General features: G+C 35.1%; 1 protein-coding gene across 3 annotated transcripts; it reads right to left on the bottom strand.

The window, feature by feature from the left end:
* Positions 1–7,266: 7,266 nt before the first annotated feature.
* NME5 (NME/NM23 family member 5) lies at positions 7,267–12,273 on the bottom strand. Of its 3 annotated transcripts, none has more exons than XM_087955258.1 (6): positions 12,236–12,273; positions 11,397–11,558; positions 10,434–10,639; positions 9,745–9,845; positions 7,997–8,115; positions 7,267–7,525 (listed from the first exon to the last, which is right to left on the bottom strand). In XM_087955258.1, exons 2-6 carry the CDS (start codon positions 11,523–11,525, stop codon positions 7,445–7,447), a joined length of 636 nt encoding a protein of 211 aa, XP_087811384.1. In that variant the 5' UTR covers positions 11,526–11,558; positions 12,236–12,273; the 3' UTR covers positions 7,267–7,444. The 3 variants fall into 3 exon arrangements, with proteins under 3 accessions (XP_087811384.1, XP_026542534.1, XP_087811385.1); XM_026686749.2 differs by having other exon boundaries at positions 11,942–12,262; XM_087955259.1 differs by having other exon boundaries at positions 12,209–12,237.
* Positions 12,274–18,259: the final 5,986 nt, after the last annotated feature.

Genomic DNA, 18,259 nt, shown 5'->3' with positions numbered 1-18,259 from the left:
AAATTTGATCATTTCTGCTCTAATTCAACACTTTTAGTAAAAAAAAAAAAAAAGCATCAATTGACCAAAAGCTGCTGCATTTGAGCATTATTGCTGCTAAGCTGAAAAGTTCTTAGTCAGCAGAAACCTACTGGCTAAAATGTACTGTACCCATTGCTGATTACTGCCTCCCATCCAAAATAAGGAAGTCAAAACAATTTTATTCAGGTTGAGGCTGCCTTTGGATGATGTTGGCATAAAGAAGGAAAGAACTTTAACATTTGCTATGGCTAATAATGAACTGAATATATCTTGTGACCTGGAGTTATTGTAAAGACAACATCATTTGAAATGATAGACGAATTGTCAACAGGGCTGTTGAGAGGATTATTAAGTGCTGAAACAAGACTAATAGGGCCCCCTCACAAGAGGGTGTCCCTGGCCGGAGCACCCACCTGAGGGAGGTGGCACAGTGGCCTTCTCGGCTGGGCTATTCATGGCACTGGCTGTGGAGGTGGTGGCCTGGATGGGGCATCATGTGTGCAAAGGGAAGGCTGGGAGTGCCACTCCTCTCCTGCGGAGAGTGACGCATCATAGAGGTGGTGGGGCAGAGTGGCACACTCACGGGGCAGGCCAGCCATGCAATTTTTCTCCTGCAGAGGGGCATGCCATAGAAATGAAATGAAAATTCAATAAATTACATAAATAACTGTTCACTGAGTTTCAGATTAATAAAGGTTATGTCAAACAAGGCTGCAAGGCAGTTTTGCTATACACATAATGTATAGAATATGAAGTATATATCCAATATTGTTTTTCTTTTTAAAAAAATGGTTTTGTAAATTTTTTTTAAAATTTCCCCCTTCATGGTCTCCTTTGAGCTCCATGGGCCCCAGAACAATATGCTGTCTCCTCAGGCCTGGTTGTCAAGGCAGGTTTGCGTTGAGGCTTAGTGATTGAGAAAGTCCTCAATGTAGTTTTTTTATCCTATCTTATTTCCCAATCCTTCCATGAAGGAAGAAAATTTTTAGTGGGTTAGGTATATTACTTCATGTTATCCTGTGTACATAGCAAACCACTAATAAAATCTAAAGGACAAAAAGAACTTCAGTAGCAAAGATATATCATGTTCACTTATTTATTAGATGTATATGGCTGTCCATCTCACCCAGCAACTCTTGCCAGCATACAAAACTGCCTGTGCCTATCTATCTATCATCTATCTATCTATCTATCTATCTATCTATCTATCTATCTAATCTAATCTAATCTAATCTAATCTAATCTAATCTATCTATCTATCTATCTATCTATCTATCTATCTATCTATCTATCTATCTATCTATCTATCTATCTATCTATCTATCTATCATCTATCTCTCTCTCTCTCTCTCTCTCTCTCTCTCAATATATATGTAAAATAGGGCTAAAATTAATATTATTAAAATTCAGTGTAAAATATACAAAACCTGGGCATGGAAAGAATGTGTTTGTATTATGTGATCTGTTAGGATATGACAATATATTATGTATGCACAGCCTTTATGGCCTTGTTCAATAACTCATGATTAAATACCTCAGGCATAGAGCTATTATGTGCAGGATTAGATCAAGAATATTTACCCAAATGTTTCTTCAGCCATAGGGTCTGAACATTTAGTTAGCCAATTGCTGCAAATTTGTTTGTTTTTTTCTGATTGAAGTTGGGTTTGTCTTCATCTGTCACTATTTTTCTTATTTTGTTGTTTGATTTGAGATGCCCCAAGATGAACAGCTATATAAATTGATTTAACAACAAAAATCATTCTTGTAAGGAAATGATGCTAGAGGACATTCCAGCCTAAACAAACCTAATTAATGCATGTTTCAGAGGATACAAAAAATACTTTACATCATTCAGAAACCATCTGGTCTTAAACTGTCTTTAGCACAGTCCATATAAACATAAATAGCAATACCATGCATGCTTACTAGAAAGTAAGTCTCATTGCCTCTAATGACTTTTATTTCTAGTAAATGTGTGCATGATTGTAGTTGATAAAAATACCAGTAAAGTTAATTCCAGAATGATGCTGGTGATTTTGGGGGGTAGCCTTAGAAAAGAAGCCTATATTACATACAGGTGCTATTAACAGCCAACCTGGCCTTAGCAGCCTTTTCCTTTTCACAGTTCATTTGCTAAATTAGGTATTATAAAAATAGTTTGGTGCGACTGGGAGGATGTGTGAACTTCATTGGCTTTACCATTTCTCAGTGATGACTGCTTTATGTTGGGTACATGGTCATCTCTTTTATGGTACAAGCAGGCAATTCATCCACATACATATGTTAAAGTCCCTGTGGAATGTTCTCACGTTAAGAGAGCAAAGAGTCACTACCTCAGAAGGAAGCTACACCCCAAATGTTGCGATCCCTTATATTCCATCCTATATGCCACCCAGTAAGAAGAGATGTTTACAACTGCCAAGGGGGAAAAAAGTCAGCCTAGCCCAAATAAAATGCAGCTTTGAGGATTCATGTCATTTTCCTTTTCCCTCTCAATTCTTCAGAGCAGAAGAGTAAAATAATAATCTGCATTTATTTATTTTACTTATCAAACTTGCATGCAACCCATCTCATTGGAGGCAACTCTAGGAGACTTACAGACATTGAATAAAATACAGAACAAACGTTAAAATAATGCAGATCTTAAATTTAAAACTGAATTAAAACTGAATTTATTTCTGCAGAAACAAAACATGACCAAATATATCTGATTTTTTTAAAATGGAGGAAGACCCCAGTTAATTTTTATCATGCTATAGTCAAGTCCCATGGCAGTAGTACTGAAAATGCATCCCAGATCATATAAGATCCATATACGTTTATATATTTTGTTCAATGGGATATGTTTTTCCCATTTTTATTTTTTTCAACAGGAAGATCATTTTTTTCTGTATTTGCTCAGTTATGCCTCTTTATGTAACTTGGAGTCGGATATGGAACCATGTGGCTTTTCAAATGTGTTGTATTCCAGGTTCAAAAGCTCCAGTCAACACGGTGAGTAATGAGTAATAAACAGCATGAGTTATAGTTCAGAAAGGTGTGGGGAGCCACAGATTGTCCATTCTCAAATATCATCCAAGCATCTTCCTATTTCTCTGGCAGGACTCATTTTGCATTAAAAGAAATTTAAGCAGATTTCCCATTATTACATTGCGAAGTTAGTAAAAAACTTTCTTTTGCTGAACTTCTATTTGTCCTCTTTCAAAAGCTCCCAAAGCACAAATTATTTGCAAATATATTCAGCTCTGGTTCTGTTTGAATTCATACTAACAAAAATGGAACAATTTGACAGAACGATTTTCTCCAATCTTGTTTAAAAAAAACTGGTGGGAAGCCATGAAAGCAAATGTCATAAAACTGCCCTGCCTCCCCCCCACACCCTATGGAATGACTTATCCAAGTCTAAACAGGTTTGCTCCAGACATAATTGTCACGAAGTAAACAGAATAATAAAAAATATGACTGAGGAACAAATAACTATGTTTATATATAAAAAAAATGTATGGTAAAATAGTCTTCTGTAATGTGGTGTTTTCCATTCATTATAACAGCTGGTGTTCTGTTAGGTAAAGCATTGTTTTAATGAAATATATCCTTGTATTTTAATTTATCTGTGTACGAGACTGATATTATTTATGTGAGAGAAGCTATTATCTGAATTAACAAATCTGTTATTCAGAGGCCCATTGGATTCAGTGGATCATTCTCAAACAAATGAGTTTTCCATTTTGATAAGGTTCTAACCTAATAAGACTTTCATTTAAAATATCTTTCCAATAGAGCTTAAATTTAGATTTAAAAGAATATTATATAAATTATCACTATGAAAAGATGGTCATGCAGTAAAATTAAAAGACACTATTCTCATGATGGGCAGCATTATTCTTCCATTCATCTAGAATTTTTCCTACCTGCTTGCCATTAACTGCTGCCACAATTCTGAAGACAGGAATAAGAGACAGCCCTCCCCACCCCACCCACCCACCAAGCTGAGGGTAATGCCATTCCATCATGAACTGGCAGGGGGTTGGTACCAAAGCAATTCGGTCAGTAGCCATTCTCTTGGATACAATGCTGATCAATCCTGCTTCTGACATGTTTGGGTCTCTAGGGGAACCAAACTTTTGGGGGGAGAGGTAGTAATGGAAAGCATCAAACTCTCAATACAGCTGAGAAATTTCTTCAAGTTATGCCAATGAGGAGTTTGCTGTATAACATCATGTCTTGTTTGAAGGGAAAAGTGTCTTAGCTTTTAATAAAAATTATGATATGACAGATATCAATTTCTTGAACATTCCCTTCTCTCTCTTTGTTCCTTTTCCATTCCATTTCTTAAATTAACTGAGATAGTATCAAGACTGTCACACTCTACGGTTATTCCCTTTTAAATAATTCTAATTAATTAGAGAATAACTTCATCACTTATATTGATGAGCAGCAAAAAAAGGATCAAAAAAGTTTAATAAATATGTAGATCATGATGTCAGCTATTAATTGTGCAGTTCTTATCCAACATTTCCAATGATGTTCAGAAAGGAGATAATGCTCAGCCTAATGGACAACCACCTCAGGCCTGGCTATAGCCCAATAAATTCTTACTCCTCATCCACATCTCTCAAATGGAGTGGCTCATTTTCATGGCTATGGAACAACATTTCAACCAAACTCCTCTGTATCTGTCTCGAGATATGATGAGTAAATTCAAATCACCTTGAAAAACAAGTAAACTGAGGTTTTCATCTAGTCCTTTTATGCCAGTAACTTGTATTCATTTTATAAGCAATACAATGGCCACTTAATGATTCTAATCTCTTAAATTACAAGATTAATTACAATACTATTAGAACTCAGGAAATATGTAACATTAAAGGAGTAACGTTTAAAAATATTTAAGTTTCATGAGTTTGATTCATTCACACAAGTATAGGTATCTCATGAAAACATTGTATTCAGAGCTCAGAAGGCAAAGGTTGAATGAATGAATATAGCCTAGCAACAGGAGTATTCTCCAGACTGAGTATCTTATTCATTAAATTCTTCTTCGACATATTTTTAATCAGAATATTTCCTTCCATACCAAAATAATATAGAAATACCAATTAGATGTTCTTTTGTTGAATCACTGAAAGGTACAATAATCTTATCAAGGTTAAGACTTAGCAATGTTATAATGCTAAAGTAATATGAAAAATCTATCTAATTAGTGAATTATTTGCTCTTAATATTTGGTATTTATTACTTTCTATAAACACCTTAAATGTAAAGTTGTTCTTGGAAAATAATGCAGATCAAGGACATTTTTTCCTGCAAAGTACAGGCTAAGTAAATGATATTTTAATAAAAAAATAATAGATGAAATAAATAGGTTGGAATTTTAAAAAACTCCATCAGCTGTTCAGATAAAGGAGAATCATCAAAGTCTGCTGGGAGTTTTGATTCTCACTTTGCCTGGGGAAACATCAAAGGGGCAGCTGCAGTACTGCAAAGTTTGTGAACTTGCCTGACAGACACAAAAATACATTTCTTATTCTATTCCAACTAAATTGCACTGTATTAGACAGAGGAACTATTCTTAAAGGAAATAGGGAACAAGACACTGCTGAATTTAAATGAAGGTCTACTTAGCCCAGCATTTAGTTTTCCAATGCTTAGTAACAGGCCTGCAGGAAATCCACAAATATTTTATACTGATGTTCCATGAGTTGATATTTTGAGACAGCCACCATAGTACAATGATATTCCTAAACATGAAATAGTAAGGACGTGCATTGTGCTATACCACACTCTCATTTTAGTTTGCTATGTACAGTATATGAACTCAACCATCTGCCTTTGTTAATAATACTATAATGGTTAAAAGTGCACTATTTTGTACTGCCCTAATATGAAGTACTAAATCATTTCATGTCATCTGCAAAATGGATGGTTTGTTTGTTCAACTCTAAATCCAAAATATCCAGGGTCAATTTAAACAACAATAATCCACATGCAGATTTCTGGAAGACCTCACTGCTTTCTCCTGCCAATTCTAAAAACCATTCTTGGCTTCTTATTCTTTAGTTAAATGTCTATCTTATGCTTCTGTTCCTTTATATCAATATAACATTTATTCAGAGACATTTTGGAGAGACTATGTCAAAATATTTTTCTTATATACTGTGTCCATCAGGCCACTACTAGCCACATGGAATTGTTACAGACATCAACAGGTTGGTGAGCCACATTTAAAAAAAAATATCAGTAGGATTCCTTTGGTAAGATCTTTTTTAAAGGTTTCAGTATTATTTATTATTATTTATGAATATTCAGTATTATTAATAATACTTTATATGTGTTTATCCAGATCAAGCCTTGTTAGCTATGATTATTTGGATCCAGGATACTCAGGAACTCCTTTAAAAAATAGGAATAATAGACTAGATACTTTCCAATCTTGAGAAGCAGGAGCCAGTTTGAGTAATAAACTGCATATTTATATTTTAAGAGAAATTTCACTATTTCAATTAGGAAAACTGGATAAGTGTTTATTTTCACTTAATATTTATATCTTGATCTAAAAAAATCTTTAAAATGTTGAATAAGCATCTGTCCAAATATGTTTACTTTACTATCAATGCCTGCATGCATCAATGAAAGTATATATTTATGATTTTATAAGTAAATTGCTTTCAATACAAATAAAAAAATTGTGCAAATTAATTGGGATTTATCCTTTTATACATAGTTTAAAAAGTCACTATAACAAACCTTATACCAACTAAGGGCAGTTTGTTGTAGCACTTAACACGCTGGACAAGAACTAGGGAGAGTCTATTTCAAATCCATCTATAAAGTGAGTAGTTTTTAGCTAGTCACTCTGAGACCAACTTCTCTCACAAGGCTTTGGGGGTATAATGGAGATCCTCATGTTAGTTGTTTTTATCATCTGGATAACTGTAAGATATAAACTAGATGAGTGGCTCTCAGCCTTTTTTATTTTATAGCACATATCTCATAGGAAGGACTTCAAGGTGGAGAAACTGGAAGTCTTGTGACATCACAGATTGTTGGAAATTAGGTGGAGAAATTGAAAAATGGAGATAGACCATCCCTAGTGAAGTCACGAAGATGGGATTCTAGCTGCGCAGCACTTCCTGTCATTTACTCTGGCTCACTTATAGGGCACACCTGTGGATGTTTTGCAGCATGCAAATATGCCAGAGCCCAGCAGTTGAAAAACTAGACAAATAAATACACTTGTTATTTTTATGTTTTAATTGCAACAAATACTCTTTATTAGTTTAAGATCTAAATATGTATATTTGACTCTTATATCTACAAATTCCAATTAGTAGTATTTCTCAATATAAAAATGATTTTAAAATTACAACTTGTGATACTTGCAGGAAATTGGTTAAGATTTAACTAGCAGTCTCTTCTCTTAAGGTTCCTCCACAATCACATTCTGCCGCAACTTAGGTGTATTTGGATTATTTTCGATTAGCCAATCAGCCAGCCATATCTATCAAAAAGAGCAACAATAAAATTCCTCGTTTAATTTCTGTATCAAGATACCGTTTGCTAATAGGAGGCACTCATACTCTGTTATTTCTACTGACCAACTTTCCTTTAATATTTCTCTTTTATAAAGCAGTGAGGAAAGTAGAAACACCTTAAAATTCCTAAACCTTTCTTTTCATGATTTTTTGCTTTTGAAAATGTACCAGTTTGTCTGAATAGGTGCTGACAAAGGAGGCAGTCAGTCTAGACTGCTCCTGAAATACAAAGGCTCACCAATTATGGGCATTCTAGCTTAAAGGGACCAAACTCAATATGCATATAAACAACTATTGCTCTTATCAACCATCAATTTTTTCCCTTTGGATTTCTATCTGTCATGGAGCAAAGAACATTTTTTGTTAGCAAAGGAATGCTACCAGTTGTTATCTCATACTCATTCTGTCTCTTGATATGGGTCTTTCTTGATACATACAAAAGGATCTGCTGGTTTCTTCTTAGACAGCGCTGTAAGTCCTTTCAGTAGAGTAGGTATGACATATAAGTTAAGGTAATCTTTAGCAGCTTGCCCAGTTGGAATTGGTTCAATAAATACTGAAAGAAATACATTTAACATACTGAATTAAAACCAATAATTTGCCTTCTATTGGTGAGTACATATTCCATGCTTGTCTTCTCCTAAATAATAGCATCTCAAGCTGAAATCACTATTATTTTTGAATTCCAGACAAGAATGTCATGAAGAAAACTACAGTACTGTATTTCAGTAAAACAAAGTGGTAAATTTTATGGATTTTTTCTCTCTGTCACATTGTAAACTTACTCATAATAATCATGGGTCAGTAAAAAAATAAAGCCTTTTTATATATAATATTTGTATCCCACTGATTCCACATGGACTCTTCAGATAAGATTATCTGAAATCATACCTCATTTGCCAGATAATAAACAAACACAATGCCAGAAGGGTCATATTGAACTTGGGATCCAAATAGAAATAATTCTTCTTTAAATCAGTTTATATTATTCTATAGGTGACTAAGTGGCATGGAAGAGATTTCAATACATAAACTCATTTGAGATGAGTAGCGTCACCACATCACCACATAGGAAAGTTACAATGAACATTACAGAAGTTCAATTGGAGCATTAGCTGGGTCTCCTGCCAAAGATACTGCCATCTCAAGAACCACAATCTGATATTTTTTTTCCAGACAGCTTCCTTTTGAATCTTCTTCTCTAGAATTACAAATCAAGGGGCTGCCACAAAGAAGAGGGGGTCAGCCTATTCTTCAATGCAGCTGAAGGCAGGACAAGAAACAATGGATGGAAACTAATCAAGGAGAAAACCAACCTAGAACTAAGGAGAAATTGCCTAACAGTTAGAACTGAGGGGAACGACTTGCCTCCAGAAGTTTGTCGGTGGAACTGGAAGGTTTAAGCAGAGATCTTTAAGCAGAGATATGACAACCATTTGTCTGAAATGGTATAGGGCTCCTGCCTGAGCATGGGGTTGGACTAAGGATCTCCAAGGTCCCTTCCAACTCTGTTATTCTATTTACCTAGAAAAGTTTTAAGTATAAAGGAGCCACAAAGACCTTATTATTGATATATGGTACAGCTCATCTGAGCTTATCACATGGTAACTGTAACAGAAGGATTACCATGAAAGAAAAAACACATCTCAAACATAGTGGTCAATATCAGTCACATGTTTCGTTACTATTTGGAGCATTTTGAATTATGTTTTCAAATACTTGCAACCTCCATAAACTTCACAACAGCTAGGAATGCAATAAAATCTTGATTATAATCTAGACTTGCCTACAGAAAATATGCAGATATCCAATTCAAATACTAATAGGAGCATCATGCATACCAACCTCATTTGTGGTAGCACACTTTATTTTGAGTTGCAAATGAATATTGTCTCATATTAGCATAAGGATTTATGATAAAACATTGCAAATTGAAACTTACACTGACTTGGAGCTAAGAGTGAATAGCTGATTCAGTTCCTCTCACTGTTTAGCTATTAGGAGGATAAAATTAAGGAAACCATCTATGCTGCCTTCAACAGTTAGAGAAAAGATGACTATATATACATGTAAAATAAATTTATTTCCTCTACCGAGTATATACATATAGGGTGATGGGATTAGACAACAATGTCCGGTATTTAGTTTATTTAGCTTCATAGCAGGAAAGATGGTAAATACATACCTTCAGGAAACATGAACCGGATTTCTCTTTCAGCTGAGGAAAAGTTGGCACTACCATGAAGTCCATTTCTCAGATCATCTGTTCCATAGATTGCTCTTAAACTAAAAGCAACACAGATATGCCCACACAGATGCAGTGCAAAATGATTCAATTTCTATTTAGTATGACTGTAATGCAACTTTCATTGAGTTATAGGAATATCTCCACAAACACTCTTAGCAATGATTAAGATAAGCTTATGATTAGTCTTTTTTAGCCTGTTATTTAATAAACAGACATAACATAGATCTCTGCCAGTAACTTTTATTGAGTTATAAGAATATCCCCACAAACACTCTTAGCAATGATTAAGCTTATGATGAGTCTTTTTTAATCCATGTAATAAACAGACGTAACATGGATCTCTGCCACAATTCTTCTATTTTCCCCTTCGTTTATTAAAATAATCCTTAATCTATAAAATAGTCCTAAACCATGCAGCAGGTACATAGGACAGCATAGGAATATATCAGAGAAGTTTTATATCGCTTAGATCTGAATCTGATACACAAGTAAAGTCTTTAAATATACGAAACATAATTACATTGCAAAGTCTCAAATTGATAATACTTATAAAGGTGCAATAGTAAAACCTGTTAGTTCATTTTAAGATAAATAGTTTTAAGTAATTAATTAATTAATTAATTTACCAGTCAGGATGTGTTTCCTTAGCTACTATACTACTTGAGGGTCCAAGAAGTTCCTTCCAGTATGAGATTGCCTTTTGCCGAGCAAGAACCATTGCAACTAAAGGTCCAGAACTCATGTAAGCTGTCAGATTTGGAAAGAACATTTTCCCATACTGTTCTACATAGAAGTTGCTACATTGCTCTGGACTTAGGTGAAGCTTCCTTTTCTATAAAAGATATGAAAAATATCTCTAAATATGATACCTTGCATAATCATATTTCTATAAAAGCACAGTAATGTGTTTGTATGAAGCCCTTTCTGATTAGTATATAGATTAGCCATTTAGACCTCCCACTCGTTCATCTGATGTCATAGGGAGCTTGTAATAAGTTACAGGTTCTTGACAGCCTCAAAATACCAATTCTTAATACAAATATAATGTATGATACATTACTGGAACTATAGTTCTTAAAATGAAATCCTTACTTATCACAAACTTGTCATTCAAATTTATTGTTACTATTTCAGGAAGGCTTTATATTCAGATGGAATTTACAAAAACAAAAAGTCTTTGATTTGAAAATTTCCAGTAGTGAAAGAGTGACATCTAGTGGAAATCTTTAATAGTTTATCTATAGCCATAATATTTTTCTAGAACTGCTGCATTAGCACTTCCTTAATTATAAAAAATAGTATATAACAATTGTTATACATCGTACAGCATATAACAAAATTATCTAATAGACATATGCACTGCTCTATTTATACTGGTTTGGGGTAGTAATTAAAGACCATCCAGTTCAGTTATGTTATTGCTATTGCAACATAAGCTTACAAACTGTTTCACAACTAAATAATATGTATCATCTCTAACATGATCACACTTTAATTGGGCCTTGTTCCTGAACATTTTTTTGTCATTCTTTGATGAAAGCATAGCCCTGAAAAAGGTAAATTAGAAATCTAAATTTTTCTTGCATTACCTGAACAATAGTAAATCCTGATCTGAGAATTATATCTTCTATTTCTACTTCTTTGTTGATAACATCTGGCTTGATGATTGCCAAGGTTCTTTCAACATAAATTTGAGGTTCGGGCATTAAAGCCTGCATTTTTCAAATTAAAATTCACGTTGTCTTCTCCCACTGAAATTATAGAATTATTATACCTTTAACATATGCTCTTGTTTGAGGGATGAAAGAACAGTAATCTGACCTTTCAGAAGAATAATTTATTCCAAAATAGATTGCATTAGCCAAAACAGGACATCACACCCATTATGCACATTTATTCTAGCTGAGAATTAAGACTGCAGTGCTGAAGGTTCATCATTGGCTTGCAAATTAAAAATTATATGGAAACTTTAGCCTATTTCCCAAAGGAACAAAATGACAAATTAGAGACGGCTCCTCCCGCATCAACCAGAAAAGTAGAGCTATTTGACCTTTTCTTCTTTGCCAGAAAGCTAAACAATTTTTTTTTTTGTAAATTTCAACGTCTGAGTAATTATGGTGCGCCGAAATCTTACCAACGCTTACTCGCCCAATAATGCCACATTTACTGGGGCTTTACCCCTTTGATGAAAAGGATCAGACGGCAGCCCTCCGTAATGATATCTATGCCTTATTCGGTAGAAGTAACTCCTTTCCACGGATCTCGTGAGCTAAGTAAGATAATTGCAACCTCAAGCGACACCCCCTTTCTTTGCCACTACCCCCCCCCCCCACTGCAATTTTGCCCGTGACTTTTCGGTATCACCGAGCCAAAGCCCCCCCACCCCAGAAATCGCCTTTACCAGCCTGCTAACTAAGTCCTACCCTACCGAATACGGTTGCTAGACAACCAGTCAAACTATCCGGAAAACGCTGGGTCTACGGTAGCCGGCAGGGTCAGGTTCAAAACGAACATTGGCTTCGCTTTTATCATTTCTGTCTTAATTTTTTTTACAGCATATCGCTAGCCTTTTTATGGGAAGACCGTTCCTATCACATCCATAGATATTTTGGTACGTGTATTATTTTAAAATTAATTAAAATTAAAACACTAAAATTAAAGCTACCGATATGAGTAAAAATTCGGAGAAATACAAGAAGTCAGAAAAATACGTGTGCTGCCGACTAGTGGCTCACTTCATTTTCGCAGACGGGTTTGATCGCTTTACAATCTTGCCCCGTCTGTGGTGTTCTATGAACAATGAAACTCACGTTCCTTCCCGGAAAAGCCTAATACTTCTTTCATTAACTAGATGCCTCCCAGTTAGGTTGGTCTTCTCTTTCAATCAACTTGCAAACTCAGCAATGAATTCTGCTTCTGCCAGTATCATTCTTGGGATCACTGGTGATTTTCTAAGAAAGCAGAAAAAGCCACTAAAAGCGAAGCAATATCCTTGTAAATGATGGATAGTCAACTGTTTGCATCTGCTGATCGTTCATTGGAAACCTTGTTCAAACAGTGAACATATAGTTTTATACATTTTTTTAAAAATTAGATAATGTGTAACTATGTATCGATAAACAAGGTGGTATAATGGTTAAAGTGTTAGACTATGATTAGACAGATCCACAATCATGTCCAGTCTGGGCATTCACACTCAGCCTGGCCTACTTTACAGGTGTGTTATCTGGAAATTTGAAGTGCTCTGGACACTTGGGCTTCTGAAGGAAAAGTGGGAATTTGAATTTTACGTATAATTAATACAATCCTATACAAATCTACTAAGAAATAAGGCTGTCTTCTGTAACATATTTCCCCCCTTTCCCTTCCTTTCCCAATAAATTGCTTCTGCTATGCCAACACTATTTAGAAATCTAATGTGTCTACTTTCATAATTATAATCATCTTTATATGGCTGAATGACATCAAAGGTGTGATTTTTGTACAATTTTGTGCCAATCACTATTTCTGTATTCAATTCACATTAATGCTTCCCCATTCAATCTTGATGCTACCTGTTGGTTTTATCAATTGAGTAGCCAATCTTCACTGTATTCAACTGACTTATATATTTCTTCTACTCAGCTCTCATATTCATAAGTCAGAAGCAAGTTCTTGTTGAAAGATACTTTTCTTCTTTCAGCCCTCATAACTATATGCTAGCCACTACCTGTCTAACAGGATTTGCACATCTTAACAATTTTCTATCTATTTCTCCATGTGTAGTAAGCATACTACAAAATACAGTCATAAACTTGCTCTAGTTTAATAATAATAATATAATAATGAAACATATATGTTTATATATATAAAACAAGATGGTCCTCAATTTGCAACAATTGAGTCCAGAATTTATGTTACTAAGTGAGAAATTTGTTAATTGAGTTTTGCCCCATTTTACAACTCTTCTTGAACATTTGATAACTGAATCACTGCAGTCGTTAAATTAGTAACATGATTGTTAAGTGAATTGGGCTTCCCCATTGACTTTGCTTGTCAGATGGTCACAAGGGGAGATCACATGATCCTGGAACACTGCAACCATCATAAATGCGAATCAATTGTCAAGCATCCAAATGTAAATCGTGTGACCATGAGGATGCTTCAAGGGTCATAAGTGTGAAAAAATTGTCATAAGTCGCTTTTTTCAGTGTCACTTTAATTTTAGTCACTAAATGAACTTTTGTAAGTCAAGGACTACCTATATATAATTTTAGCTATTGTCTATTCACTGCAGGATGAAGACCACATCTGCATGTTTCCAACCAATATGATCCTGAGCTTTCTTTTGGCAATTGGGCCTACAATACTTGCTAATGTCATCCATCCATCTTGTTTTAGGTCTTTTGTAAATGCCTTTTATTAAGTGGGATCCATTCTATGATGCACCTTCTATCAGTTCTTTTTGCTATGTGACCAGCCCATTTCCATTTCAATTCTTTTACTCTCTTGATAATATTGTATACTTTCATTTGTTCTCTAGTCCATGTGCAGGTCTGTCTTGTAATGCCGAGGCTCTTTGTGCCATGGCTCTTTGTGCCATGGCTCTTTGTACCACTCGCAGCTTTTGTATTGATTGTGAGGTTAGTGTCCCTGTTTCACTGGCATATGTTAGAGCAGGTAGCACAGACTGATCAAAAACTTTTCTCTTCAGGCAAACACACACACATATATGCAGTGTCTATGTATATATACACACAGACACGCACATAAACAAAGAAATAAAAAGGAAAGCTAAAAGTGCAAGAAAAACAAGTAAAAATAGAAAAATGATAGAGAAATAACCACTAATCTTCTTTACAGCAGTTCATTACTATTAGAAATTTACCTCTTGCCTTTTTTCTGATAAAAGAATTCAGTTAACCATCTCATGTAGATATTGTCTTTTTTTATCAATTAGCCACCTAAGCAAGTGTCATCTTCATCAACCATTTCTCCATTGTAAGGTAGTGCTGAATCTTTCCATCTTTGTGCATACCATAATCTCATTGCACCTATCATGCAGTATCACAAAGGAACTTTTCTCCCCAACTGTTTGTCCATCAGTCCCAAAAGAATAATCTCTGGTCTCAATTTTAATTTTTGAACATTCTCTGAACCAATTTTCTAGCTATGTACATACTCATCAAATGATAAAATGTCTCTTCTTGTTGTTCATGTTCTAGATAATTTCTCTGGTGTCATACAAACATTCTGTTTAAAATATAACATAGTATAAACTTCAGTGCTTTCAATCACATATTTCCCCACTGTTCTATTTGTATAGTATAACCAAAATTTTAGCTTACTTTATCATACATTTCTTGTATGATTCTTTTGTTTCAAATTGCACTGTCCTACCTGAAAACCATCATGGATCCATTCTATTTCAATAAAAGTTTGTACATTTTAGCAAGCACGTATTCATCATTTGTATACAATTCTACCTCAAATCCAATTTTATAAAGTTCAAAACCATAATTTTTGTCTACTTTAATCTAATAACTATGAATAAGAAAACAATTGACAACTATATCCCTCTGCTACCAGCTCTTCTCTTGATTTTAAGTTTTTGTTGACAAAATTCTAGTATCTCACAATATGTTAGTCATTTGTATTTGCCTATTTATTATCTCTTGTCTAAAATATGGTTCTTGTACTAGTATCCTAGTGGCTATTTCATATATAAAGCCAACTTGATATACTTTGCAGAGACATAAAGTTTAGTGATGTTTAAGAGAAAATTGGATGGCAGGAAAGAGTATTTGACCATTAATTTAAAATAATAATAATATTCTTCCAAAATTCTTGAGCTTTACAGGATTGCCACTAAATATGAAAGAATGATCCAATTTGATTATTGCATTTCCAACTATTTTTAGAAAATAAGTTACCTATTACAGTAATATATCACTGATAAAACATAAATACCAATTATTTCTAAGTGCAATATTAATAATAAATTTAATATTTGTCTACATTAATATTCCCATTGTTGTCTAGTTTAATTTCTACAACTATTTAATCATACATTTTTTATTTGTTCAGATAGTTTTTTAAAGATTAACTCCCTCAGTATTCTCCCTTGTTTGTAATTTAAACTCTACTTATTAAGAGATATTGAAACCAATAAAGTGATTCTAACCATTTCCAAGAATCTTGACAGATAGCTTGATAATACAATTTGAAATGAGACTAATTCAATTTTTCAGTTCTTATAAAATCATTTTTTTAATTTGTTCATATAAGTTATTTGCTTCTCCTATTTAACACTGAACTTTTCATTATTTCTATTTATCCTTCACTAATTCTCTCACCTGTTCATTATAAACAATTGCATACTCATATTGACCGAGATTCATTCCTTTGCCATGTGTATATGAGTTTATTTGATCATAAATGTTATACTCAAAATAAACCTATATCAGGCATCATTCACATTTATTTTTGGTTCTCAGAATGTTCCATTCACTTTTTCCAAACCCTAATCTCAATTCATCTTCCCATTCATGTCACTTAGCAGATTCGTTCATTGATTCATTCATTGATTCATTCATTCATTGTTCCACAAACTTTCCCAGAATTCCTATCTTCAAGCCCATATACTTACAGCACATATATCTGAATTCCATTCCATTCAATAGAAGTTTTGAAGATAGAAGTGTAGACAAGCCTTAGTCAAATCCATCCCACATACAGGATTCCCTGCTAATAATGAAGCCATTTAGATGAATATACCATTATACTTCAATTTTCTGCCAGGGATGTCCACACTATTTATTAGAAACTGGAATCTCAATGTAAGCCAATAGAGTGTTGCCTGTATAACACCAATTTTAGCAGGAGATCTATTGTAATTGTTGTAATCCTTTTTGACCTATTTTGGGAAAGTTCACCAAGCAACTTTGAGCCAGTTACTTTATTTCATCCTGACCATCATTGCAGAGTTGTTGTGAGGGAAAAAAGAGGGAGTGTTACATATATTATCTTCGGTTCCTGAATGAAGCCATAACATAAATGAATAGGTACAGTGGAACCTCGGGTCACGTTCGTAATCCGTTCCAGGACTACAGTCGCAACTCAATTTGGTTGTGACCTGACGACCCGAGGTTCCACTGTATATGTAATGTACTGACACACTCAGAATACTACGCATTAAGTTATAGTAACTGTATTAAATGTCTTTAAAAACTAAATATCTGATTGGCAATTTATGTATTTATTTAGAAAATTTGTATAGCCACCTACTCACTCATAGTTACTCTAGGTCAGGGATCGCCAACCTTTTGGATCTCAGGGACCACCAAACTCATAATTTTAAATCTTGTGGACTAGAGACCCTGGGAAAATCCCCCAAAAAGTCTGGAGGAAAATTCCCCACCCTGTTTGCCTACTGATCAATCGTTCTTTATTTGGGATCTCAGGATACCATCTCCAGCTCCATTCTCGGGGGGAGATACTTTTTGCTTCATGAAAGGAAAGCAGCAGAAGTCTTTTTTTTCTCTCCCCAAACTCCGCCAGAAATGAGTCTTTGTGAGACTTGTCGCGCTAGCACAGCCTCTTGGAGCAGGAGGCCTTGCAGGGTCCCAAAGACTCATTTCTGGCAGAGTTTGGGGGAGAGAAAGAAAGACTTTTGCTGCTTTTCTTGCATGCAGCCAAAAGCAGAAGTGGAAAAAAGCAGCCCAGTGGCCAGGCCAGGTGCATGGGGCGAGTGGGGCAAGTTCCCCCCCTCTTCCCTTTCTCCCCTCCCCTCACTACCTTGTGTTGTTCGCAATGCAGATGACGCAAGCCTTGTGTTCCCATGGACCATGTGGGTGGTGCAGCCTTGTGTTCCCGCACAGCCTGGATTAATTGCTTTGGGAGTGCCATTTCTCTGCGGACCACCAAAATTTTCTCATGGACCACCAGTGGTCCCCGGCCCTCTGGTTGGCAACCTCTGCTCTAGGTGGCTTACAAACAATAAAAACAGTATAAAAACAAAAAACAATACAACCCCCCCCCCCCCCAGCAACACAGGATTAAATAAGTCATTTGATGGCCTCCATTGCACTCTGGGCTCTCCAGGCTCACTGGCAAAACCAAATCTTCAGGGCCTTACAAAAGACTGTCAAAGTAGGGGCCAGTCTAATTTCTGCAGGGATGATATTCAAAAGGAAGGGAGCTGCAATAGAGAAGGCCCTTCTTCTGGATCCCACCAGATGTAGGGGGCGTGCATAAGCGCACCAACGTGCCTACCGTCCCTGTCCTATTGTTTCTTTTATTTTTCTTATATGTATCAATGTATTCATAACTATGTTTTTACTTATACCTATTATCTTGTAAGCAATTGACAAACCAAATAAAATAAAAATAAATAAAAAATGTACCTCCTTAGGGACAGGATCTGCAACATTTCTTGCCTCCCCGCTTTAGTGGGTTGCGTGGATGTGACCAG

The sequence above is a fragment of the Notechis scutatus genome, chromosome 2, assembly GCF_049901735.1.
Source record: "Notechis scutatus isolate UNSWTSFEM ecotype Mainland chromosome 2, rNotScu1.2, whole genome shotgun sequence".
Lineage (NCBI taxonomy): Eukaryota > Metazoa > Chordata > Lepidosauria > Squamata > Elapidae > Notechis > Notechis scutatus.
Note: the sequence above shows the minus strand (reverse complement) of the source record. Positions and strands in the feature narration are given on the sequence as shown.